This window comes from Microchirus variegatus, assembly GCF_963457635.1.
Source record: "Microchirus variegatus genome assembly, chromosome: 9".
NCBI lineage: Eukaryota > Metazoa > Chordata > Actinopteri > Pleuronectiformes > Soleidae > Microchirus > Microchirus variegatus.
The window spans coordinates 2227409-2248993 of NC_139810.1; the positions used below are offsets into that span (position 1 = coordinate 2227409).

Consider the following 21585-nt stretch of genomic DNA (forward strand, 5'->3'; position numbering starts at 1 on the left):
ATATTAGGGCTGTCAAAAGATTACAATTTTTAATCAGATTAATCACAGGGTAGCTGTGGATTAATTACCATTCGTAAATTAAAAAAAATTCAAATTTTCTCTTTATATTGTTGTAGGAATGGAGAGATAAATAAAGTATGTGAAAATATAAATGTAAAGAACAATAAAATACTGTAAATAACTTGTAAAAACCTATACAAACTTAGTAAAAAATAAACATTACATTGTAAAAAACCCACATTATAAGACAATATAAATAAATAGAAAAAATAAAATTCTGTAAATAACTTTTTAAATAAAACTATACATTGCACTGTAAATAACTCACATTATAAACAAAATATAAAGTATAGAAGTTAAATAGTTTTCTTACTAAACTCACAGCAGGAAATTCCTCATCAGCACTTTGAAGCACTGCTTCTACTAGTTAGCGTTAGCATCAGCTAGCATTCTGACGCTAACGTTAGCTGCTGTCTGTGTCCCCGTTAGTTAGACAGTGACTGTTAATGTTATGATTATATCATTATCTGCGCCAGTAGCGCCACTTACAACTGTGTGTCTTTCTTTCTTTGTTCTTCATCCTCTCTTGTTTCTTCCTCTTCTAACTTCCTGATTGATAACTCCTCTTTTGACGCACTTTCTCACTTTCATCGCGCTACGGGTAGACGTGCAGATTATGAACAGGCAAGGCGGCGGGCAACTGCTTGGGGCCCTGAGCCGATAGGGGGGGCTCCCGACACTCGGAGCCTGAATGCATCAGTGAGCAGCTGCATCACCGTCTCCATTAAACAACAAGGGTTGATTAGCAATGACATCTCAGTAGTAAACCTCCCTAAAGGGGCCCCACGTCTCCTCACGTTAACCTGTGTGAAGCTGAAGGAAAATGAAGAGGAGTTATCAATCAGGAAGTTAGAAGAGGAAGAAAAAAGAGAGGATGAAGAACAAATAAAGAAAGACACACAGTTGTAAGTGGCGCTGCTGGCGCAGATAATGATATAATCATAACATTAACAGTCACTGTTTAACTAACGGGGACACAGACAGCAGCTAACATTAGCGTCAGAATGCTAGCTGATGCTAACGCTAACTAGTAGAAGCAGTGCTTCAAAGTACTGATGAGGAATTTCCTGCTGTGAGTTTAGTAAGAAAACTATTTAACTTCTATACTTTATATTTTGTTTATAATGTGAGATATTTACAGTGCAATGTATAAGTTATTTACAGCATTTTATTTTTTCTATTTATTTATATTGTCTTATAATGTGTTTTTTTTTTACAATGTAATGTTTATTTTTGACTAAGTTTGTATAGGTTTTTACAAGTTATTTACAGTATTTTATTGTTCTTTACATTTATATTTTCACATACTTTATTTATCTCTCCGTTCCTACAACAATATAAAGAGAAATTTATAATTTTTTTGGGCATATTTACGAATGGTAATTAATCGTGATTAATCCACAGCTACCCTGTGATTAATCTGATTAAAACATTTTATCTTTTGACAGCCCTAATATATATATATATATACGTATCTATATATGTGTGTATGTACTATAATTAAAGTGTGTGTGTGTGTGCGTGCGTGTGTGTGTGTGCTGCTCTCAGGTTTTCCCTGTTTGAGGCGACCTTTGACCTTAAGGCCCAACAGGACTTTCAGACTGGCACCAACAAAAGTGGTGTTCAGTTTCAGTCGTGGTTACCAGACACACACACACACACACACACACACACACACACACACAGATAAGCAGAGTTATTAATAACCCGCCCGCTGTCGGCCTGTTGATAGTTAAAGCCTGTTGGCTTACGACTTGTCCGCGTTTAATTTTAAACACACACACACACATTTGAAGTTTTTCTTTTATTAAAAAGACGTAAAAACAAAGGTCTGTGATGAAGCAGCTCATCACGTCTCTGCTGTGAACTCTTGATCTTCACAAGCCTGGGATTGAACAGACCAGCGAACGCCTGACAGACATCGGCGTGTCCAACAATAGCTTCTATTTCTGATCCCGGGGTTATCGCTACACTCGTCCCACGTCTCCACCCCTTTTTTTTCCCCTCTCTCTTCTCTTTCTTCATCCCCGACCGCCTCTTTATATCCGACTCTTGTCGCTCCGACTGCCGCGGAAACCATGGCCGACAGGAACGCCGCAAAGAAGAGACCGGAGAAGAAGAAGGCCGAGGAGAAGGAGAAGGCGGCGAAGAAGCCGGAGAAGGTGGTGAAGAAGACGCAGAGCAGGACGGTCGACGAGGAGAAGAAGAAGGCCGAGGAGGTCGGAGGAGGAGGAGGAGCAGGAGGAGCAGGAGCACCAGGAGCACCAGGAGCACCAGGAGCACCAGGATCACCAGAGGAGGCCACCACTGAAGGAAATGGAGAATTTCAGCCCATCGAGCTGCCGCCGTTCCAGATCGTCACAGGGTTGGTAACATTTAAATAATGTTAGCATCTCTATTTAAAATGTTAGCATCTCTATTTAAAATGTATGATCGCCAGATATTAGCAATAACGCGCCGCGATCCCCACTAATATGACTCGACTTGACATTTACGACTAATTTATTTTGTAAGTGTTCGTAACGATCAAAAATAGCAAAGTATGTTTTATTTTAAATCCCCGAACCCACTGTAAATCTTTTTTTTTGACGGGAAGTCGTCACGGTTACTCGCGCTAGCGCTAGCCCAAGCCCAAGCGAATTACGCTCCCGCATTTAGCGCAACACGCGACGCCGCCCCTAAACGCCCGGTGATGTTACGCTGCGTTCCGTTTGTAGTCGGAACCTCGGAAATTTTGCGAGTTTGTGTGCGGAGGTTGCGTTGCTAACAATAGCTAACAACGGCTAGCTCAGGATATACGGTTGCGTCTCCCGACTTCTTCTCGCTTGAAACTCGATGACCTCTGAGATCATAGCTCGTCTGGCTAGCTTTCATCGTGAAAATTAGCAACAGAAGTGACTAACTTTTCATGGCATGTCTTCATGCTATCGCTATCGTTAGCAGCACTGATTAAAAAAAAAAAATCCTAACGATCCCTATTCACAGCCAGTCTTGTCTTAAAGTAATACTTAAGTAAATGTACAATTTCCTGTAGCTTTGTTGTCGAGCCTAGCTACAAAGCTGCTCTCAGCGATGTTGTATTTTGGCTAACTTCCCGTCTGTGGTTACCTACATCGCCTCCGGGACTTTTTTGGTTCTATCCACCGATAAAAGGAAGCGGAGAAGGACCCGCCTACTTGTGGAGCAGCCGTTAGCTAGCGGTTAGCGGACAAAGACAATGTTAGTTGGGTGGTGGTTTGACAAAAGTGTGGAGAGGAGCGGGTGAGACGGTAAGATTCCACTTTTTAAACTATGACGCTGTTAGCAACACATTTGTACTTAGTCATTTCAAGATACTTTAAGCTAACGGCTCATCCCTACTAATTAAATGCTTAAAACAGCCAATCTTGTATAAACTACCTCAAAGGGATACTTCAGTAAAAGTACAAGTATCTTTATTTGGTAGTAACGAGTAACAAAGATAGAGGAAATGTTATGGAGTTAAAATAAAAGTTGCTAGAAATATAAATAATACAGTAAAGTACAGATACGTGAGTTTTGTACTGTATTTTTGCTAACAATGCTACAGAACTAACCTCTGGAGGCGACGTTTCCGGAGTTACGATGGAACTGGAACACGGTGTGAGACGCCACCGTCGCTTTAGCAACGTTAGCGACTCTCGCTAAGTAGCCGGCCGTGACGGGGCACCACTTTTCTAACCCAGCCGTTAGCGTCTACCAGCACCTAGCTTCACACCCACCACCGAGGCGAATATAGGGACGAGGGATTTTCTGCTTTCCATTCTCGTCGGTCTTTGTTTGCTTGATTTGAAACGGTGTAAATCCGTCTATTTGCGTCGGCCATCTGTTGGTTGCGCAGGCAAAACTCGGGCTTAATGAAGACAGACGGGACGTGGCAGATGTGTGCGCCGAGTCATGAACCGGCAACTCCAGAGATTAATGCAGATGCTTTGAATGCCAGTAGTATTTATAGAAACAACAGTTCAAACGCAGCCGAGGCCTCTTTGTTATTCTCAGTGCTAGAGTCGAGCACTGGCCAGGTCCTGCGGTTGTTCCAGTCCGCCCGTTGGCAGCTTCTGTTCCACATTTTCGGTTACACAGGGCAATATCAAAACATCAGTAAAAACACTTCCCCAAAGAGTAGATCAGAAAATACTTATCTTTATTAACCACTTTAAAAAATGTTATCAAAAAAGTAGTAAATAAAAAAAATATATGAAATTTTTTTTTTTAAAACATTTACAAAAATTGGGACAACATTTGGACAACATAGTATAGTATGAAATTTTTGTCAAAATTTGGACCCAAACATTTTTTCGAACGAAATTTCAAATTTTGGATGACATAGAATAGCATCATGTGTTTGTCAATTTGTGGACCAAAATTTTTTTTCAAAAAAGTTGCCTAATTATGGATGGCAAAGTATAGTATGTTTTTTTGTTTGTTTTTTTTAATTTGACAAATTTTGCACCAAAAGAATAAAAAAAAGTCAAATTTTGGACAACACAGTATAGTATGACCTTTTGCCAAATTTTGGACCAAAAACGTTTTTCCAAAAAATTGTCTAATTTTAAACCGTTTTTTTTTTGTTGTTTTTTAAAGTAATTTTGGACGACATGGTATAATATATCATAGTAGCAATAGTTTATTTTTCATAAAGATTTCATATTTCCACGATGACTTGATATTTTCAGTTACACAGGACAATATCAAAACATCAATAAAAACACTTCCCCAATGAGTAGATCAGAAAATACTTATCTTTATTAACCACTTAAAAATTCCAAGCCCAAACTTCTTGTCATCTAAAATATGTCAAAAAAGTAATAGTGTAGTAAAAAAAATAAAAAAAATAAAAAATTTGGACAACATACTATGGTATGAGGTTTTTGTCAAATTTTGGACCAAAAAACGTGAAAAAAAAAGAAATTGTCAAATTTTGGATGACATAGTATAGTATGAAATTTTTGTCAAAATTTGGACCCAAACGAAATTTCAAATTTTAGACGACAAAGTAAAGCATCATGTGTTTGTCAATTTGTGGTCCAAAATTTTTTTTTCAAAGAAGTTGCCAAATTATGGACGGCATAGTATAGTATGTTTTTGTCAAATTTTGAACCAATTATTATTATTATTATTTTTTTAATTTGACAAATTTTGCACCAAAACATTAAAAAAGAAAGAAAAAAAACAATTTTGGACAACACAGCATAGTATGACCTTTAGTGAAATTTTGGGCCAAAAAAAAGTTTTTCCAAAAAATTGTCTGATTTAAACCGAAATGTTTTTTTTCTTTTTTTAAAGTCTAATTTTGGACGACATGGTATATTATTATATTATAGTAGCAATAGTTTATTTTTCATAAATCAGATTTCATATTTCCACGATGACTTGATATTTTCAGTTACACAGGACAATATCAAAACATCAATAAAAACACTTCCCCAAAGAGTAAACTAGTCTAGTATGTCGTCCAAAAAGTAAAAAAAAAAATTCAACATTTAATATGTCGTCCACAATTTGACAAAAGTCCCAAAGGAAAGGTCGTCCAAAATTTGAAAAAAAAAAAAAAAGTCATACTTTACTACGTCGTCTAAAATTTGTCAAAAAGTCCCCCCCAATCACAAAAAAATGTGGACAAAATTTGGACAACATACTATGGTATGAGGTTTTGTCAAATTTTGGTCCAAAATTTATTTTAAAAAGACGGAAAAAAAACCTGTCAAATTTTGGATGACACAGTATAGTATGGAATTTGTGTCAAAATTTGCACCAAAACATTTTTCCAAAAGAAATTTCAAATTTTGGACAATATAGTATAGCATCGTGTTTTTGTCAATTTGTGGACAAAAATTTTTTTTTTCAAAAAAGTGGTCAAATTCCGGCATAGTATAGTATATTTTTGTCAAATTTTGGACAACATACTATATAGTACAACATTTAACATAAATAACATAAAAATTCATAAAAAATCATAAATCAGATTTCATATTTCCACGATGACTTACGATATTCGTCCAACTGACTTTCTCTGTAAAATAAAGTAAATTCCACATTACTACAATGACTAATATACTATGATGACTACTCGTAGTAATAATATGACTGAGAAAAGTATGCAGTAAAGCCATGTGCTTGGATAAAAAATGCATTTAGAGTATTTTCAGAGATATTTTACAAATTAATCTTCTCAGTTTGAAGTTCATATGTGTTTCTTCATGGATTTTTTTTGCAGAAAGCATTTCTCACAAATACTGCAAGCTTAGGGCTTTTCACCTGTGTGAGTTCTTTTGTGGATTATCAAAGGTGAAATGTGTCGAAAGCACTTTCCACACGTTTCACAGGGATAAGGCTTTTCACCCGTGTGAATTATTTTGTGGACCTTCAATTCTTTTTTCAAAGCAAAGCATTTGTTGCAAACGTTGCAAACATAGGGCTTCTCACCTGTGTGGGTTCTCATGTGGTACGTCAAGGTTTTTTTTAACCGCAAAGCATTTCTTACAAACCTTGCAAACATGGGGCTTCTCACCTGTGTGAATTCTTCTGTGGGTTATCAAAGTCGAAATTTGTGGAAAACACTTTCCACACGTTTCACAGGAATAAGGCTTTTCACCTGTGTGAATTCCTCTGTGCCGTTTCAAATGCGAATTGTTTCGAAAGCACTTTCCACACGTTTCACAGGAATAAGGCTTTTCACCCGTGTGAATTCTTCTGTGGATTATCAAAGTCGATATTTGTGGAAAACACTTTCCACACGTTTCACAGGAATAAGGCTTTTCACCTGTGTGAATTCTTCTGTGGACTTTCAAATACGAATCGTGTCGAAAGCACTTTCCACACGTTTCACAGGAATAAGGCTTTTCACCTGTGTGAATTCTTCTGTGGACTTTCAAATACGAATTGTGTCGAAAGCACTTTCCACACGTTTCACAGGAATAAGGCTTTTCACCTGTGTGAATTCTTCTGTGGACTTTCAAATACGAATTGTGTCGAAAGCACTTTCCACACGTTTCACAGGAATAAGGCTTTTCACCTGTGTGAGTTCTTCTGTGGACCTTCAAGTCTTCTTTCAAAGCAAAGCATTTCTTACAAATGTAGCACATGTGGGTCTTTTCACCTGTGATATTTGTCTGATCTTGTCTCTCAGCTTCAGCAGAGAGGAGCTGGTGGTCAGTGTCTGGTTCTGGTTCCATGTGATCACTTTCTTCTTCATTATCAGGAGTCAACATAAAGGTATCAGCCTCCTGCTTCAGTTCAAGCTGCTCCTGCTCCTGACTGCTGCAGATTTCCTCCTCTTCCTCTTTAATCTGTAGAGACTCTGGTTCCTCTTGGTCCAGACTGGAGTTTCTCTCCTGGTTACAGAGCTGCTGCTCAGTGAGAACCTCCTCATCCTCCTCCTCCTCATAGACATAATGCTGTGGAAGCTCTGCAGACAGAAAGACATATTATTGTCGTCTGCTGTAAACAAACAAAAACAAAAATTCAAAGAAATTGTCAAATTTTGGACCAACATTGTTTTTTTCAAAAAAATTGTCAAATTTTGGACAACATATTATATATTTATATATTATAATAGCAATAGTTTATTTTTCATAAATCAGATTTCATATTTCCACGATGACTTACGATATTCGTCCAACTGACTTTCTCTGTAAAATAAAGTAAATTCCACATTACTACAATGACTAATATACTATGATGACTACTCGTAGTAATAATATGACTGAGAAAAGTATGCAGTAAAGTCATGTACTTAGATAAAAAGTCTTTTAGAGTATTTTCAGAGATATTTTATTAATTCATCAACTTTAAGATTAGCAAAAGTCTTTCAAACACATTTTAACAAGAGCCAAAACTAGATAAGAAAAATGGAATTGTGTCACCATGAAGTGATTTTTGTTCAGAAAAGAATATTTGTTATTAAAATTACTACAATTCCAACTACTGCTGCTACAAATAAGAGGTTTGGTCATGTGAACGTAGAGAGATTCACGCAGGAACAAGACACAATATCAATATGAAAGTCAGTGAAGTGAAGAAGACTTTTAAACTTCAAATTAAAAGAACACACTCTGGACACGGAATGAGAAGTGACACTGTAACTGACAGGATGATAACAATAATAATAATAATGATGATAATAATGATAATAACAATAATAATTAAACAGGTGATGTAAAAAAAGAAAAAACAGACTTAGAAATAAATGTTTGACAAAAATACAGTTTCAATGATAAGGACAAGCATCATATAAAAATTAGAAAACAAAAGATTTTGGGAGTTTAATCAAATCTAAAGACACCGCTACAGAAACTGTGACGTCTTCTCAGTGTGAAGTTCGTATTTGTTTCTTCATGGAATTTTTTTGCAGAAAGAATTTCTCACAAATGCTGCAGGCTTAGGGCTTCTCACCTGTGTGAGTTCTTTTGTGGTATATCAAATGAGAACTTTGTCGAAAACACTTTCCACACATTTCACAACTATATGGCTTCTCACCCGTGTGAGTTCTCATGTGTTTAGTCAAGGTTCTTTTAACCGCAAAGCATTTCTTACAAACGTTGCAAACATAGGGCTTCTCACCCGTGTGGGTTCTAATGTGGTACGTCAAGGCTCTTTTATCCGCAAAGCATTTCTTACAAACGTTGCAAACATAGGGCTTCTCACCAGTGTGGGTTCTTCTGTGGGCTTTCAAACTCGAATTGTGTCGAAAACACTTTCCACACGTTTCACAGGAATAAGGCTTTTCACCTGTGTGAATTATTCTGTGCTGTTTCAAATGCGAATTGTGTCGAAAACACTTTCCACACGTTTCACAGGAATAAGGCTTTTCACCCGTGTGAATTATTCTGTGGATTATCAATTGCGAAATTTGTCGAAAACACTTTCCACACGTTTCACAGGAATAAGGCTTTTCACCTGTGTGAATTCTTCTGTGACCTTTCAAATGCGAAATTTGTCGAAAACACTTTCCACACGTTTCACAGGAATAAGGCTTTTCACCCGTGTGAATTCTTCTGTGGACCTTCAAGTCTTCTTTCAAAGCAAAGCATTTCTTACAAATGTTGCACATGAGGGTCTTTTCACCTGTGATATTTGTCTGATCTTGACTCTCAGCTACAGCAGAGAGGAGCTGGTGGTCAGTGTCTGGTTCTGGTTCCATGTGATCACTTTCTTCTTCATTATCAGGAGTCAACATAAAGGTATCAGCCTCCTGCTTCAGTTCAAGCTGCTCCTGCTCCTGACTGCTGCAGATTTCCTCCTCTTCCTCTTTAATCTGTAGAGACTCTGGTTCCTCTTGGTCCAGACTGGAGTTTCTCTCCTGGTTACAGAGCTGCTGCTCAGTGAGAACCTCCTCATCCTCCTCCTCATTATAGACATGATGATGTTGAAGCTCTGCAGACACAAAGGATATATTACAAATGTGATGATTACAAAAGAAACAAAACCATATAGACAAAACAATACAGCAAACAAGGAGCAAGTTAAAGTAACAATCATTGTGACACTGACAAACTGCCTGTTCACATTTTGACAGTTTATCCTCATGTTTGAACACTTGCAGAAGATGTGTGCATGGTCTGTCTGCAGCAGTCTTGTTGTAAAGCGAGTTGCGAGTTATTCATGAACTTGTCGATGTTCTCGTCAGAGGAATAATAATCAGCATTGTGTTCCTCTTGCTCTAACCGCTATCGGCCGACCAGCTGAGAGCGGAAGAAGAAAAACAAGTTTCAAGGCTGAGAGGAGCTCCTCTCCCCCACACACACACACAGACACCTGATGGTCTGCTGTAATCGAGGTCGTCTCCATAGCAACCTGCCGTGTTATCGCCTTGACATTGAGTCTCGCTGCGCAGGGCGAAGAAATGAAGTCAATGAATCAGTTAAACACCGTTGAGTGAAATGGAAATGTACTTTTAGTCTCTGTAAATCTGCGACTTTTTACTCTCGTGTATTTGACACTTTTAATCTCCGTAATCTCCGTAAAAGGTCCAGACTCTTGTCCCAAATATGGCAGCTGCTAATAAAGTTACGTACAAGGACACAGTGGATTCACGTTTATTCTTATATTTACAAAAATACCACAGTTTTTCGTGTTGGTCGTGTCATTTTATTTTGTTGCGCTCCTTTGAAGGCGCATTATGTAATAAATGCACATTCTTACACATGGCGCCTTTAATCGCCGCAGATCAGTGTGTTTGTACTCACCTATCCGCTGTAATCTGACTTCCGGTTTCCAAACCATCTCCAACAGTTTGCGCTGACGAATCATCTCCTCCTCGTACACGACGACGACTCTTTCTACGTGTGTGAATATGTCTTCAGCGGCAGCTTTTAGTCGCTTATTGATTAAATCTCTCAGATACGGAAGTGAAGACATCGCGGTTTCGTCCATAACTGGATTATTTTTTAACCTGAGACACGCGAACAAAGCGCTGCTTTCACGGCTCTAACGACACTGACTGACCAAGACGCGCAGCTTGTGAACAGGCAGCTGCTGCTTGGTAGGGGGCCCCCGACACTCGGAGCCTAAGGGCAGTGACCAGCCGCCCACAACGGTGGTTGAATTGCAACGACGTCTCAGTAGGAAACCTCCCTAAAGGGGCCCCACGTCTACTTCCATGATCCAAAGTGAGAAGAGGAGGAAAAACGAAAGTAAGACTGCTGCAAATTTTGGACCAAAGTTTTTTTTTCAAAATAATGGTCAGATTTTGGAGGAAATAGTGTAGTATGACATTGAGGTCGATGACATAGTATAGTATGACGTTTTTGTCAAATTTTGGACCAAAATTTTTTTTTCAAAAAAATTGTCAGATTTTGGACGAATTAGTGTAGTATGACATTGAGGTCGATGACATAGTATAGTTTGACCTTTTGTCACATTTTGGGCAAAAAAAAAAATTGTCCGATTTTGGACGAATTAGTGTAGTATGACATTGAGGTCGATGACATAGTATAGTATGACGTTTTGTCACATTTTGGGCTAAAAAAAAAAATTCCAAAATTTTTTTGATTTTGGACGACATAGTATAGTATGTCGTTTTTGTCAAATTTTGGACCAAAATTTTTATTTTCAAAAAAATGGTCAGATTTTGGAGGAAATAGTGTAGTATGACATTGAGGTCGATGACATAGTATAGTATGACGTTTTGTCACATTTTGGGCTAAAAAAAAAATTCCAAAACATTTTTTGAATTTGGACGACATAGTATAGTATGTCGTTTTTGTCAAATTTTGGACCAAAATCTTTTTTTCAAAAAAATGGTCAGACTTTGGAGGAAATAGTGTAGTATGACATTGAGGTCGATGACATAGTATAGTATGACCTTTTGTCACATTTTGGGCTAAAAAAAAAATTTCAAAAAAAAATTCTGATTTTGGACGACATAGTATAGTATGATGTTTTTGTCAAATTTTGGCAGTTGAAATTGAAAACAGACAGACAGACAAACAAACTCCATCGAAAACATTTAATAATATATCAACAAAAAAATCTGGTATAAATTTGAGTCTGTACACTCCTTTTGTCCACCAGGGAACAGATGAGCCTGTTTTACTTCAAGTTCCAGTTCAGGAACGTCGAATATTCCTCCGGAAGGAACAAAACCCTCCTGTGCTTCAGGGTGGATGCACCAGGGGGCAGCGCTGAGCCCGTGAAAGGTTACATGGAGGACGAACACGCCACGGCCCACGCTGAAGAAGCCTTCTTTCAGCAGGTGATGAACTCTCACGCTCGGCTGTTCTCCACTCACTCTCCCACACCAAAGTCCATAGAGAAAATCAGTGATTTTAACATCACGGAGACACAGGAGTTTACAGGAGTGTTGTTGATCCACTGCTGCCTCCGTCGCTAAGTTCAAATGTGTTATTTCCTAAATTCGGCATATTCAATTCTTCGTTCAGATTTATCGCAGTGACACAAAGTGACCACACGAGGCAGCAGTAGACCAGCAGCTCCTGTGACCCTGTCAGCTAAAATCACTGGTTTTCTCTATAGGCTTTGGTGTGGGAGAGTGAGTGGTTTACGAACTTCCTGATGTGAGATAAAGACGTGCAAATCGGATTTTATTTGATTGGATTTCCCTCCCCAGGTTCTCCCGAACCCCTCGCAGGAGTGCGACGTCACGTGGTACGTGTCGTCCAGCCCGTGCGTGGCGTGCACGGCCGCGCTGACCGCCGTCCTGCGGCAGCGCAAGAAGCTGCGCCTCTGCATCTTCTGCTCCCGCCTGTTCGAGTGGGAGGAGCCTGAGATCGTGGCGGGGCTGCGAGCGCTGGCGGACGCCGGCTGCAAACTGCGCATGATGAAGCCGTCGGACTTCCAGCACGTGTGGGACACGTACGTGGAGAAGGGCGACGAGAGCTTCGCGCCGTGGGAGGACTGTCAGGACAACTACGAGTACTACGTGGGGAAACTGGCTGAAATCCTCAAGTAGATTTGGGTTAGTGAGTTGTGTTTGCATGAAAACACTGAATCTGCTGTGAGCGCCCCCTGCTGTTTAAAAAAAAAAGAACTATCCCTTTAAGGACTTACTTTAACTGAGTTTTAGCTCACAGGGTCACAGGAGCTGCTGGTCTACTGCTAAAAAATGTGAAATATGTTCTTAAGATGTTTAATAATGCAGCAGCATGATTGCCAGTGAAAAATGTTTTGAAAAAACTAAAATATTTTTGAAAAAAAATTATGATAGAAAATTTGATTTTTTTTTTGAAAAAAATATTTTGGACCAAAATTAAAAAAAAAAAATTCAAAAAAAATGTTGTTCAACATTTGACAAAAACATCATACTGTCGTCCAAAATTTGAAAAATGTTATGTTCAAAATTTGACAAGAACGTCATACTATGTTGTCCAAAATTTAGAAATAAATATTCAAAAAGTTTTTTTGTTCAAAATTTGACAAAAACGTCATACTACACTATGTCGTCCAAAATTTTACGATTTAAAAAAAAAAAAAAATGTTGGTCCAAAATTTTATAAAAACGTCCAAATGCGCTCACCGTATATAATGTTAATATTTTTTTTAGATACTCTTGTTACGTCCCAACTAACCCCTCATCAGGAAAGCAACACAACAACCAAAAGATCTGCAGGTCAACGTGGTGTGGAATTAAATTAAAGCTTTATTTCCAAATTCATCAAAAGGGTTCAACAAAAGTTTGTGAAACAGAAAATGGTGGGAGAAATGGGCTGAAGTGGTAGGTGCCAAATCATTGAAATCAAAAGAACAAAACAAGGCCTGACTACTCCTAACTTACAACACACAAAATCAAAAAACAAAGGCCTAACTTAATCATCTACAAAGAGTCTTTATCAAAAAATACATGTGTGGCACCAACCAATAAACCTAGTGTGCTTAACAGAAATATACCTACGTGATGTAAAAATGTAGGGTACCCAACTTACCTAATGCACCAAATCTACCCACCACAGAATCACAATGAGTCAAAACTAAAGTTCACAGACAGCAATCATGAGGGCAAGACAGAGAGAGCGAGATCCTGTCAGCAGGTCCTTATGACTTGGCCCAGTCCATCCCCGATTGGCCAACTCTTAATGGGGAACTGAGCTTCCCAGGTGGATGTCACTCAGGTTGTTAGCACCTGGGAAGAAAACAGAAAGGAGGGAAGGGGGGGGGGGAAGCAGAAATGCAAACACATGCATCCACACTCCAGCCCTCTGGCTGGTTGGCACGTAACAACTCTAATGTAACATATTTAAAGCATCCATGAAAGGAACGTAAGAAAATGTTTAAAAAAAAATTGTAATATGATTTTTTTTTTTTTTTCGCAGGTTTGCACGGGATCTTCCCAAGACCTGAGAAATCAACACCAGTCAACCAAAATCACTTTTACTCATTTTTAATTTGACAACTTCACAGGGAAAACACAATATGTTTGAATACATACATAAAAAAAAAAAAAAATATACACGCACATAATATATGAAACTATAGAAGAACAAAGCTTTAACGTGATTATTTTTACATTCACTGCTGCAGTCGTTGGTGACATTATTTGTGTTTTTCTTTCGGAGACGATGAACTAAAATGTGTTTGTTTGACGCTCGTCACATAAATAACGTTTCATTTTTGAACAGTGGCTTTGACAATTCATTCATTATTTATTGATACAACAATGTCAGTATAAAACAAAAAATACCTCTGCACCAGGTCAGTGAAAAGAACCAAGAAAACATACTTAACGGAAAAATAAACCAAAAGACACCACTTAGCGCCCCCTGCTGCTGAAAACCAGACACTCACCAGATAAAATCAATGTCATCGTAAATCTACGATATCTACGTCTCATGTTCACGTCTTTACATCACAGAGATACAGGAGTTCACAGGAGTAGTTGATCCACTGCTGCCTCCATCACTAACTTCAAAGGTCTTATTTTGTAAATTCGGCATCTTAATTCTTCTTTCAGATTGACCTCAGTGACACAAAGTGACCACACGAGGCAGCAGTGGACCAGCAGCTCCTGTGTCCCCGTGAGCTAAAATCACTGATTTTCTCTATGGGCTTTGGTGTGGGAGAGTGAGTGGTTTTACAAACTTCAGTTTTTCTGTTGGAAAAGTCTAACAGTGAGATTAAGACTGTTCTTAGATAACTGTTTTCAAAATGGCCGTCATTTTGGAGCGGGAAAACCGCTCAAAATGCAAATAGTTCAAGTTTAAAAATCTCTCTCTGGAGAGGGTCCAGTTTTTAAAAATGCACCTGACTACAGGGGGCGCTCACAAACAGACTTTTTCTACTTTGCTTAGGCAAAAACACAGGTGAGCATTAACAGGAAGTGAACTACCAGTTTTTTTTCTTGTTTGTTGTTTATGAAATTGTAACTTTCCGATGTCCGTCAAGGCGTCACATGACTTTCAGATCAGTTCACGAAAACGCAAAAAAACGCTGTCGGCGACTCTCATTGTTTGAAGGAAACCAGGCCGCCGTTGTTTCCGTCCGTGTCTTTGCTCTCGGGCGTCACCGCTGCAGAAAACACCGACAAAAACACCAATAAAAAAATGTTATCATGACTCAGCAAAACAGGACGATGGTTTAATTTAAAAAAAAAGTTATTTTTGTGTGTTTTTTTTGTTTTTTTTTACCTTGCTCCTCCTGTGTGCTAATGGGTAACGGAGTTGTTTCGCTGCTGATCGTGCCGTTTTCCTCTGCTTCTGTCGTTTCACACACACACACACACACACATTAACAGATTCAGTTATAATCAACAAAAAGGGAGGAAATACTTTGTGACATTTCATAACGAAATGGATCATTTCCTGAATTTCAAAAATTCATTTAAATTATTCCTTAAGACATTTGCAAATATTTTCAACAGATACTTGTTCAGGGTGATGTCGACTATTATGATGGTAAATTTCAAGTCATTCCAAGATAAAACATTTTTTTTTTTTTTTTTATGAATTTCAAAAATTCATTTAAATTATTCCTTGAGAGTTTTGCAAATATTTTCAACAGATCCTTGTTCAGGGCGATGCCGACTATTATGATGGTAAATTTCAAGTCATTCCGAGATACTTTTTTTTGCAGAATTTCAATAATTTTTCATGATTTTTTTCAAATTCATTTCCATGATCCATCAGTGTGGCTGACAGTCACAACATCTTGCTACGCTAATGCCTATTGAAAAAGGGCCCTTTTTTTTGTAAAGACATGGGACTTTGAAAGTACTTGAGGTTCCGTTTTTCTAAATGTCATTCACCTTTAGACGGAGCGCTGAGATCTTCATCAGTGAGATACTCGGCCAGTGGGTTTGGTGCATCTGTCAGAAAAAGACCAAAAAAACAAAGAATGAGGAAGGAAATTCAACTTAAACTTGTTTCACTGACAGTTACGAGCACGTTTATAATTAACTCAGATCTGCGTTTCATATGAAGAGCTGGCCGAAGCAGCGTTTGTGGAGGAAGTGAAATAAAAGCACAGGAGGCGAGAGATCGTACCAGCTCGGTCCTTCAGCTGAGCCATAGTGAGAAACAGGTTTTCTTCTTCTGGCTGCTCGTAATCATCGGCTACGAGACAAGAAAACAGGAGTTAAACAGTGTTTTGTGTTCAAAAACGACTAAATAATTAATGTTTTCGGGATTTTTAGTCACCGAATTGACAAAATAAGACATTTGATGACATGAGACGTGATGGAGGCAGCAGTGGATCAACAACTCCTGTGTGCTGTGATGTTAAATTGCTGATTTCCTCTATGGGCTTTGGTGTGGGAGAGTGAGTGAGCTCAGGACACAGAAATGTAGGAAATTGTGGTAAAACAACACCTGGTTTGCGGGTCAATCTGAGGACGATGCAGCCGAGGAAAACGGCGATGAGGCCGAAGAAGAGGCAGCCGGAGATGGACAGAAGAATCCTTCTCTTCAGGACTGAGGAGGAGGAGAAAGAGGAGGCGAGAGAGCGTTAGAAGCGGAACGTATTTGTATCTGTACATGAAAAGAGTTCCGCGCGTGGACTCACGAAGGTTCTTGGTCTTGAAGGAAGCGCTGCGTTGAGAGTACGACGGTCTCCCCGAGCGAACGCCCTGACACGTGTACAGACTCTGCTCCGGGTCGTTCTGCGGCGTCACCACGTGTCTGACGGAGAACGTCATGTTGTTCTGCTGACCCACTCTGGACCTGTGGGAAACGAGAGGGGCTTGAATCTTGGGTTCCGCAGGTTCCTCCTGAGCAGTCCAACAAACTGGTACGAGGTTAAACTGTGTGTGTAGGACGAGTTCCTTAAAATGCATAGGCTAGTCATTTTCCAAAATGGCTGACTTCTGGGTGGGCGGAGCTATTGGAAGCATATTAGGACTTTGTTTGGAATCATGAGAGCAACAACTGTACCAAGTTTGGTTCGATTTGGAACAACTATGTGCGACTTAGACACAAAAGTAAAAAAATCAAAAATTTTGCATTTAACGCAATTTTGACCACTTTATCTCACGTCAAAAATTCCTCAAGAAAATTTGGACTAAGATGGGACGACTTTTGTCTGATCATGACCCGACTTCTGGGGGGCGCTATAGAGCCGTGGGTCTATGAACGAGTTCATAGCCACTATCGCATTTCTTTCCGACCCGAGCTACGTATTCAAGAGTTTTTATTCATGTTAACCCCCTCAAAAATGAGCGCAACTTCAGAGAAAATATATGAACATATGTACTGAGTTAGGCGAGGAGGCTAGCACAAACGTGCTAGGACGAGTTCCTTCAACTAGTCATTTTTTAGTCAGTTTTTCCAAAATGGCCGACTTCTGGGTGGGCGGAGCTAATGGAAGCGCATTAGAAATTTGTTTGGAATCATGAAAGCAACAACTGTACCAAGTTTGGCTCGATTTGGAACAACTATGTGCGACTAAAATGCAAAAGAAAAAATCGAAATCGAAAAATTTAGCAGTTAACGCAATTTTGACCACTTTATCTCACGTAAAAAATTCCAAAAAAATCCTCATGAAAATTTGGACTAAGCCGAACGCAGCCACCAAATTTCATCCAGCTCGGACAACTTTTGTCTGACCATGACCCGACTTCTGGGGGGCGCTATAGAGCCATGGGGCTACGAACAAGTTCTTGGGCTATGCCACTATCGCATTTCTTGGCGACCCGAGCTACGTACCAAAATTCAAGAGATTTTATTCATGTTAACACCCTCAAAAATTAGCGCAACTTCGGAGAAAATATATGAACATATGTAGTGAGTTAGACGAGGAGGCTAGCACAAACGTGCTAGGACGAGTTCCTCAACTAGTCATTTTTTAGTTACTTAGACTTAGACGCAAAAGAAAAAATCGAAACCGAAACATTTTGCATTTAACGCAATTTTGACCACTTTATCTCACGTAAAAAATTCCAAAATATTCCCTCAAGAAAATTTGGCCTAAGTCGAAAACACTTACCAAATTTCGTCCAGATCGGACGACTTTTGTCTGACCATGACCCGACTTCTGGGGGCGCTATAGAGCCGTGGGGCTCTATTTTTCCAAAATGGCCGACTTCTGCGTGGGCGGAGCTAATGGAAGCGCATTAGAAATTTGTTTGGAATCGTGAAAGCAACAACCGTACCAAGTTTGGTTCAAATTGGAACAACTATGTGCGACTTAGACGCAAAAGAAACAATCGAAAATTTAGCATTTAACGCAATTTTGACCACTTTATCTCACGTTAAAAATTCCCAAAAAATTCCTCAAGAAAATTTGGACTAAGATGGGACGACTTTTGTCTGACCATGACCCTCCTTTTGGGGGCGCTATAGAGCCGTGGGGCTATGAACGAGTTTGTGGGCTATGCCGCTATCGCATTTCTTCATGCTAACCCCCTCGCAGCTCGGGCTTGACTCACCATGTGTAGTTCCACGAGTCCCGGCTTCCCTGAACCTCACAGCTGAGCACCAGGCTGTCGGTGGAGAACACTTCTGACCAGCCGGTCAACAGCACGATGTTAGCCTGCGGACGCTCTGCGGAAAACGCGACAACAACTTTTGTAAACGCACGTGTTCAAAAAAACACACAAAAAAACACACCAACGATGGACATTCAACAAAAACAAAACCCTGACCTTGAACGTTGAGCTTCACAGGGCGACTCTTCTCCGACAGGAAGAGCGCGCCGGCGCGTCCTCGTTTGACTCGACAGCTGTACGATCCCGAGCTTCTCGTCGCGACGGGCGCCACGTCGTGTCTGCTCGCCGACTCCGGGAGCGGCCGGTCGTCGTGGTACCACAGGAAGTGCCAGCCGGACGAGACGTTGACGCGGCAGCGGAAGGAGACGGCGTCGTCGGCGTGCATCACGTCGTGCTCGGGAGTCCGCGTCAGCGTCACGGTGGGTTTCCTCTCTGGGGGAGTGAACGATGACGACAATAAGACAAAATCAGCGATTTTAGCTCACGGGAACACAGGAGCTGCTGGTCCAATGCTGCCTCGTGTGGCCACTTTGTGTCGCTGAGGTAAGTTTGAGTGAAGAATTTAAGATGCCGAATTTACAACATAAGACATTTGAACTTAGTGATGGAGGCAGCAGTGGATCAACAACTCCTGTGAACTCCTGTGTTTCTGTGATGTTAAAATCGATGGTTTTCTCTATGGGGTTTGGTGCAGGGAGAGTGAGTGGTTTACGAACTTCAGTTTCCTGTTGTAAAAGTCTGTGAAACAGTGAAATAAAGACGTTAACGTGTTCTGAAGACATCTTAGACTTAAATTTACTGATTTTATTCGGTTTTGCAACAAGAAACTGAAGTTTGTAAAAACCACTCACTCTCCCACACCAAACCCCGTAGAGAAAATCAGCTATTTTAACAGCTCTTAAAATATTTAATTCAGACATACTACGGTGACACAACGTGACCACACGAGGCAGCAGTAGACCAGCAGCTCCTGTGTCCCCGTGAGCTAAAATCGCTGATTTTCTCTATGGGGTTTGGTGTGGGAGAGTGAGTGGTTTTTACAAACTTCAGTTTCCTGTTGGAAAAGTCTGTCTAGTTATTATACAGTATCTCTCAGGTTGGTGTGGGGGAATCACAGAGTTGCCGTCCTCCTGCCGAGCAGCTTCATGTTTTCTGATAAGATCCAAGGCCAAAGTAAAACAGGCTCCTCTGTTGTTAGAGGTCTGTGAATTAACTTCTCATGAGATAGAGACAGTATCAAGTTTGTATCACGTCCGCACAGGAAGGTAAAATTCATAACCAAGCCGAGATTGAAAGAGCACAGTATCAGCCACAGATAAAATGAGACGATTAAAGGCAACGATCCAAATACTTCAAATACTACAAATTCCTAAATGTGGTTATTAACCCTCTAATGAGATAACAGGATCGCAATCCAACATGTCCAAGTAAAAACAACAGAACTAAAAAACATTTTGTGGATCGCCAGAACGCGCATTCCTCGCTTTTGTGAATTGTGATTTCGCATTTTTAGTGAATTGTGATTTCGCATTTGTGGATCACCAGAACACACATTCCTCGCTTTTGTGAATTCACATTTTTAGTGAATTGTGATTTCGCATTTGTGGATCGCCAGAACACGCATTTCTCGCTTTTGTGAATTGCGATTTCGCATTTTGTGGATCGCCAGAACACGCATTTCTCGCTTTTGTGAATTGTGATTTCGCATTTTTTGTGAATTGTGATTTCACATTTTTTTGTGAATTGTGATTTCACATTTTTTTGTGAATTGTGATTTCACATTTTTTAGTGAATTGTGATTTCACTTTTTTTGTGAATTGTGATTTCACATTTTTTTGTGAATTGTGATTTCACATTTTTTAGTGAATTGTGATTTCGCATTTGTGGATCGCCAGAACACGCATTTCTCGCTTTTGTGAATTGTGATTTCGCATTTTTTGTGAATTGTGATTTCACATTTTTTGTGAATTGTGATTTCACATTTTTTTGTGAATTGTGATTTCACATTTTTTTGTGAATTGTGATTTCGCATTTGTGGATCGCCAGAACACGCATTTCTCGCTTTTGTGAATTGTGATTTCGCATTTTGTGGATCGCCAGAACACGCATTTCTCGCTTTTGTGAATTGTGATTTCGCATTTTGTGGATCGCCAGAACACGCATTTCTCGCTTTTGTGAATTGTGATTTCGCATTTTGTGGATCGCCAGAACACGCATTTCTCGCTTTTGTGAATTGTGATTTTGCATTTTTTGTGAATTGCGATTTCGCATTTTGTGGATCGCCAGAACACGCATTTCTCGCTTTTGTGAATTGTGATTTCGCATTTTGTGGATCGCCAGAACACGCATTTCTCCCTTTTGTGAATTGTGATTTTGCATTTTTTGTGAATTGCGATTTCGCATTTGTGGATCGCCAGAACACGCATTCCTCGCTTTTGTGAATTGCGATTTCGCATTTTTTGTGAATTGCGATTTCGCATTTGTGGATCGCCAGAACACACATTCCTCGCTTTTGTGAATTGTGATTTCGCATTTTGTGGATCGCCAGAACACACATTGGAGTGCATGGTATATTTGTCTCAGTAATGCCTTCCTTCATCAGCAGGTGGCAGCGTTTTCCAAGTAGAATCTAGCTTCAATCCGTGAACAAGACGCTCATTAGTTTTGCACTATATATTATGTATTTCACAAAACACACATACAAAAAAAGAAATACGTGTGGATCACCATTCGCACATTTACAAATATCAGTGGCACAAATGTAACTCCATAGAAATCTCACCGTAAACACTGAGCGTCAGTGCGGCGCTGGTGCCGCTGTGGACCGGTCGGACCTTGAGCGTCCCCGAGCAGCTGTACTTCCCCGCGTCTTCTGCTGCAGCAGACCTGATGTTCAGGGCGGACCCGTCACCGTCGGCCTGGACCTCCCGTCCGTCTCTGTACCACGAGTACGTCCAGTCGGCGGCGCCGCCGTCCGCCATCGCGCAGCTCAGCGTCACGCTCTCCGTGGGAAACACGTCCAACCACTGACCGGCGTTCTTCGCAGCTGGAGCAGGGATTTCTAAAAGAAAACACAACTATGACGTCTGTGGACAGACTTTTCTGAAAGGAAACTGACGTTTGTAAATCACTCA

General features: G+C 39.9%; 2 protein-coding genes across 2 annotated transcripts; one reads left to right on the forward strand and one right to left on the reverse strand.

Annotated features, from left to right (window-relative positions):
• The first annotated feature begins 1903 nt into the window (after window positions 1-1903).
• On the forward strand, window positions 1904-14894 carry LOC310932364 (C->U-editing enzyme APOBEC-2-like). The gene is made up of 4 exons (XM_083895671.1): window positions 1904-2425; window positions 11593-11773; window positions 12149-12496; window positions 13848-14894. The coding sequence occupies exons 1-3, from the start codon at window positions 2139-2141 to the stop codon at window positions 12488-12490; spliced, it is 810 nt and encodes a 269-aa protein (XP_083751797.1). The 5' UTR covers window positions 1904-2138; the 3' UTR covers window positions 12491-12496; window positions 13848-14894.
• Window positions 14895-14910: 16 nt separating this feature from the next.
• On the reverse strand, window positions 14911-21409 carry LOC310932363 (uncharacterized protein). Its single transcript, XM_083895670.1, has 9 exons — window positions 21234-21409; window positions 18608-18883; window positions 18392-18506; window positions 16531-16688; window positions 16338-16439; window positions 16014-16082; window positions 15776-15835; window positions 15159-15227; window positions 14911-15039 (listed from the first exon to the last, which is right to left on the reverse strand). The coding sequence occupies exons 2-9, from the start codon at window positions 18834-18836 to the stop codon at window positions 14975-14977; spliced, it is 867 nt and encodes a 288-aa protein (XP_083751796.1). The 5' UTR covers window positions 18837-18883; window positions 21234-21409; the 3' UTR covers window positions 14911-14974.
• Between the last annotated feature and the right edge of the window lie 176 nt (window positions 21410-21585).

Excerpts from the sequence above, each read along its gene's own strand:
- LOC310932364 (XM_083895671.1), top strand. The coding sequence starts at position 2,139 with ATGGCCGACAGGAACGCCGCAAAGAAGAGACCGGAGAAGAAGAAGGCC. Across the intron at positions 2,426-11,592 it reads CCGTTCCAGATCGTCACAGG|GGAACAGATGAGCCTGTTTT; the intron begins GTTGGTAACATT and ends TTTGTCCACCAG. Across the intron at positions 11,774-12,148 it reads AAGAAGCCTTCTTTCAGCAG|GTTCTCCCGAACCCCTCGCA; the intron begins GTGATGAACTCT and ends TTCCCTCCCCAG.
- LOC310932363 (XM_083895670.1), bottom strand. The coding sequence starts at position 18,836 with ATGCACGCCGACGACGCCGTCTCCTTCCGCTGCCGCGTCAACGTCTCG. Across the intron at positions 18,507-18,607 it reads TGTGAAGCTCAACGTTCAAG|AGCGTCCGCAGGCTAACATC; the intron begins GTCAGGGTTTTG and ends CGTTTTCCGCAG. Across the intron at positions 16,689-18,391 it reads GACTCGTGGAACTACACATG|GTCCAGAGTGGGTCAGCAGA; the intron begins GTGAGTCAAGCC and ends CGTTTCCCACAG.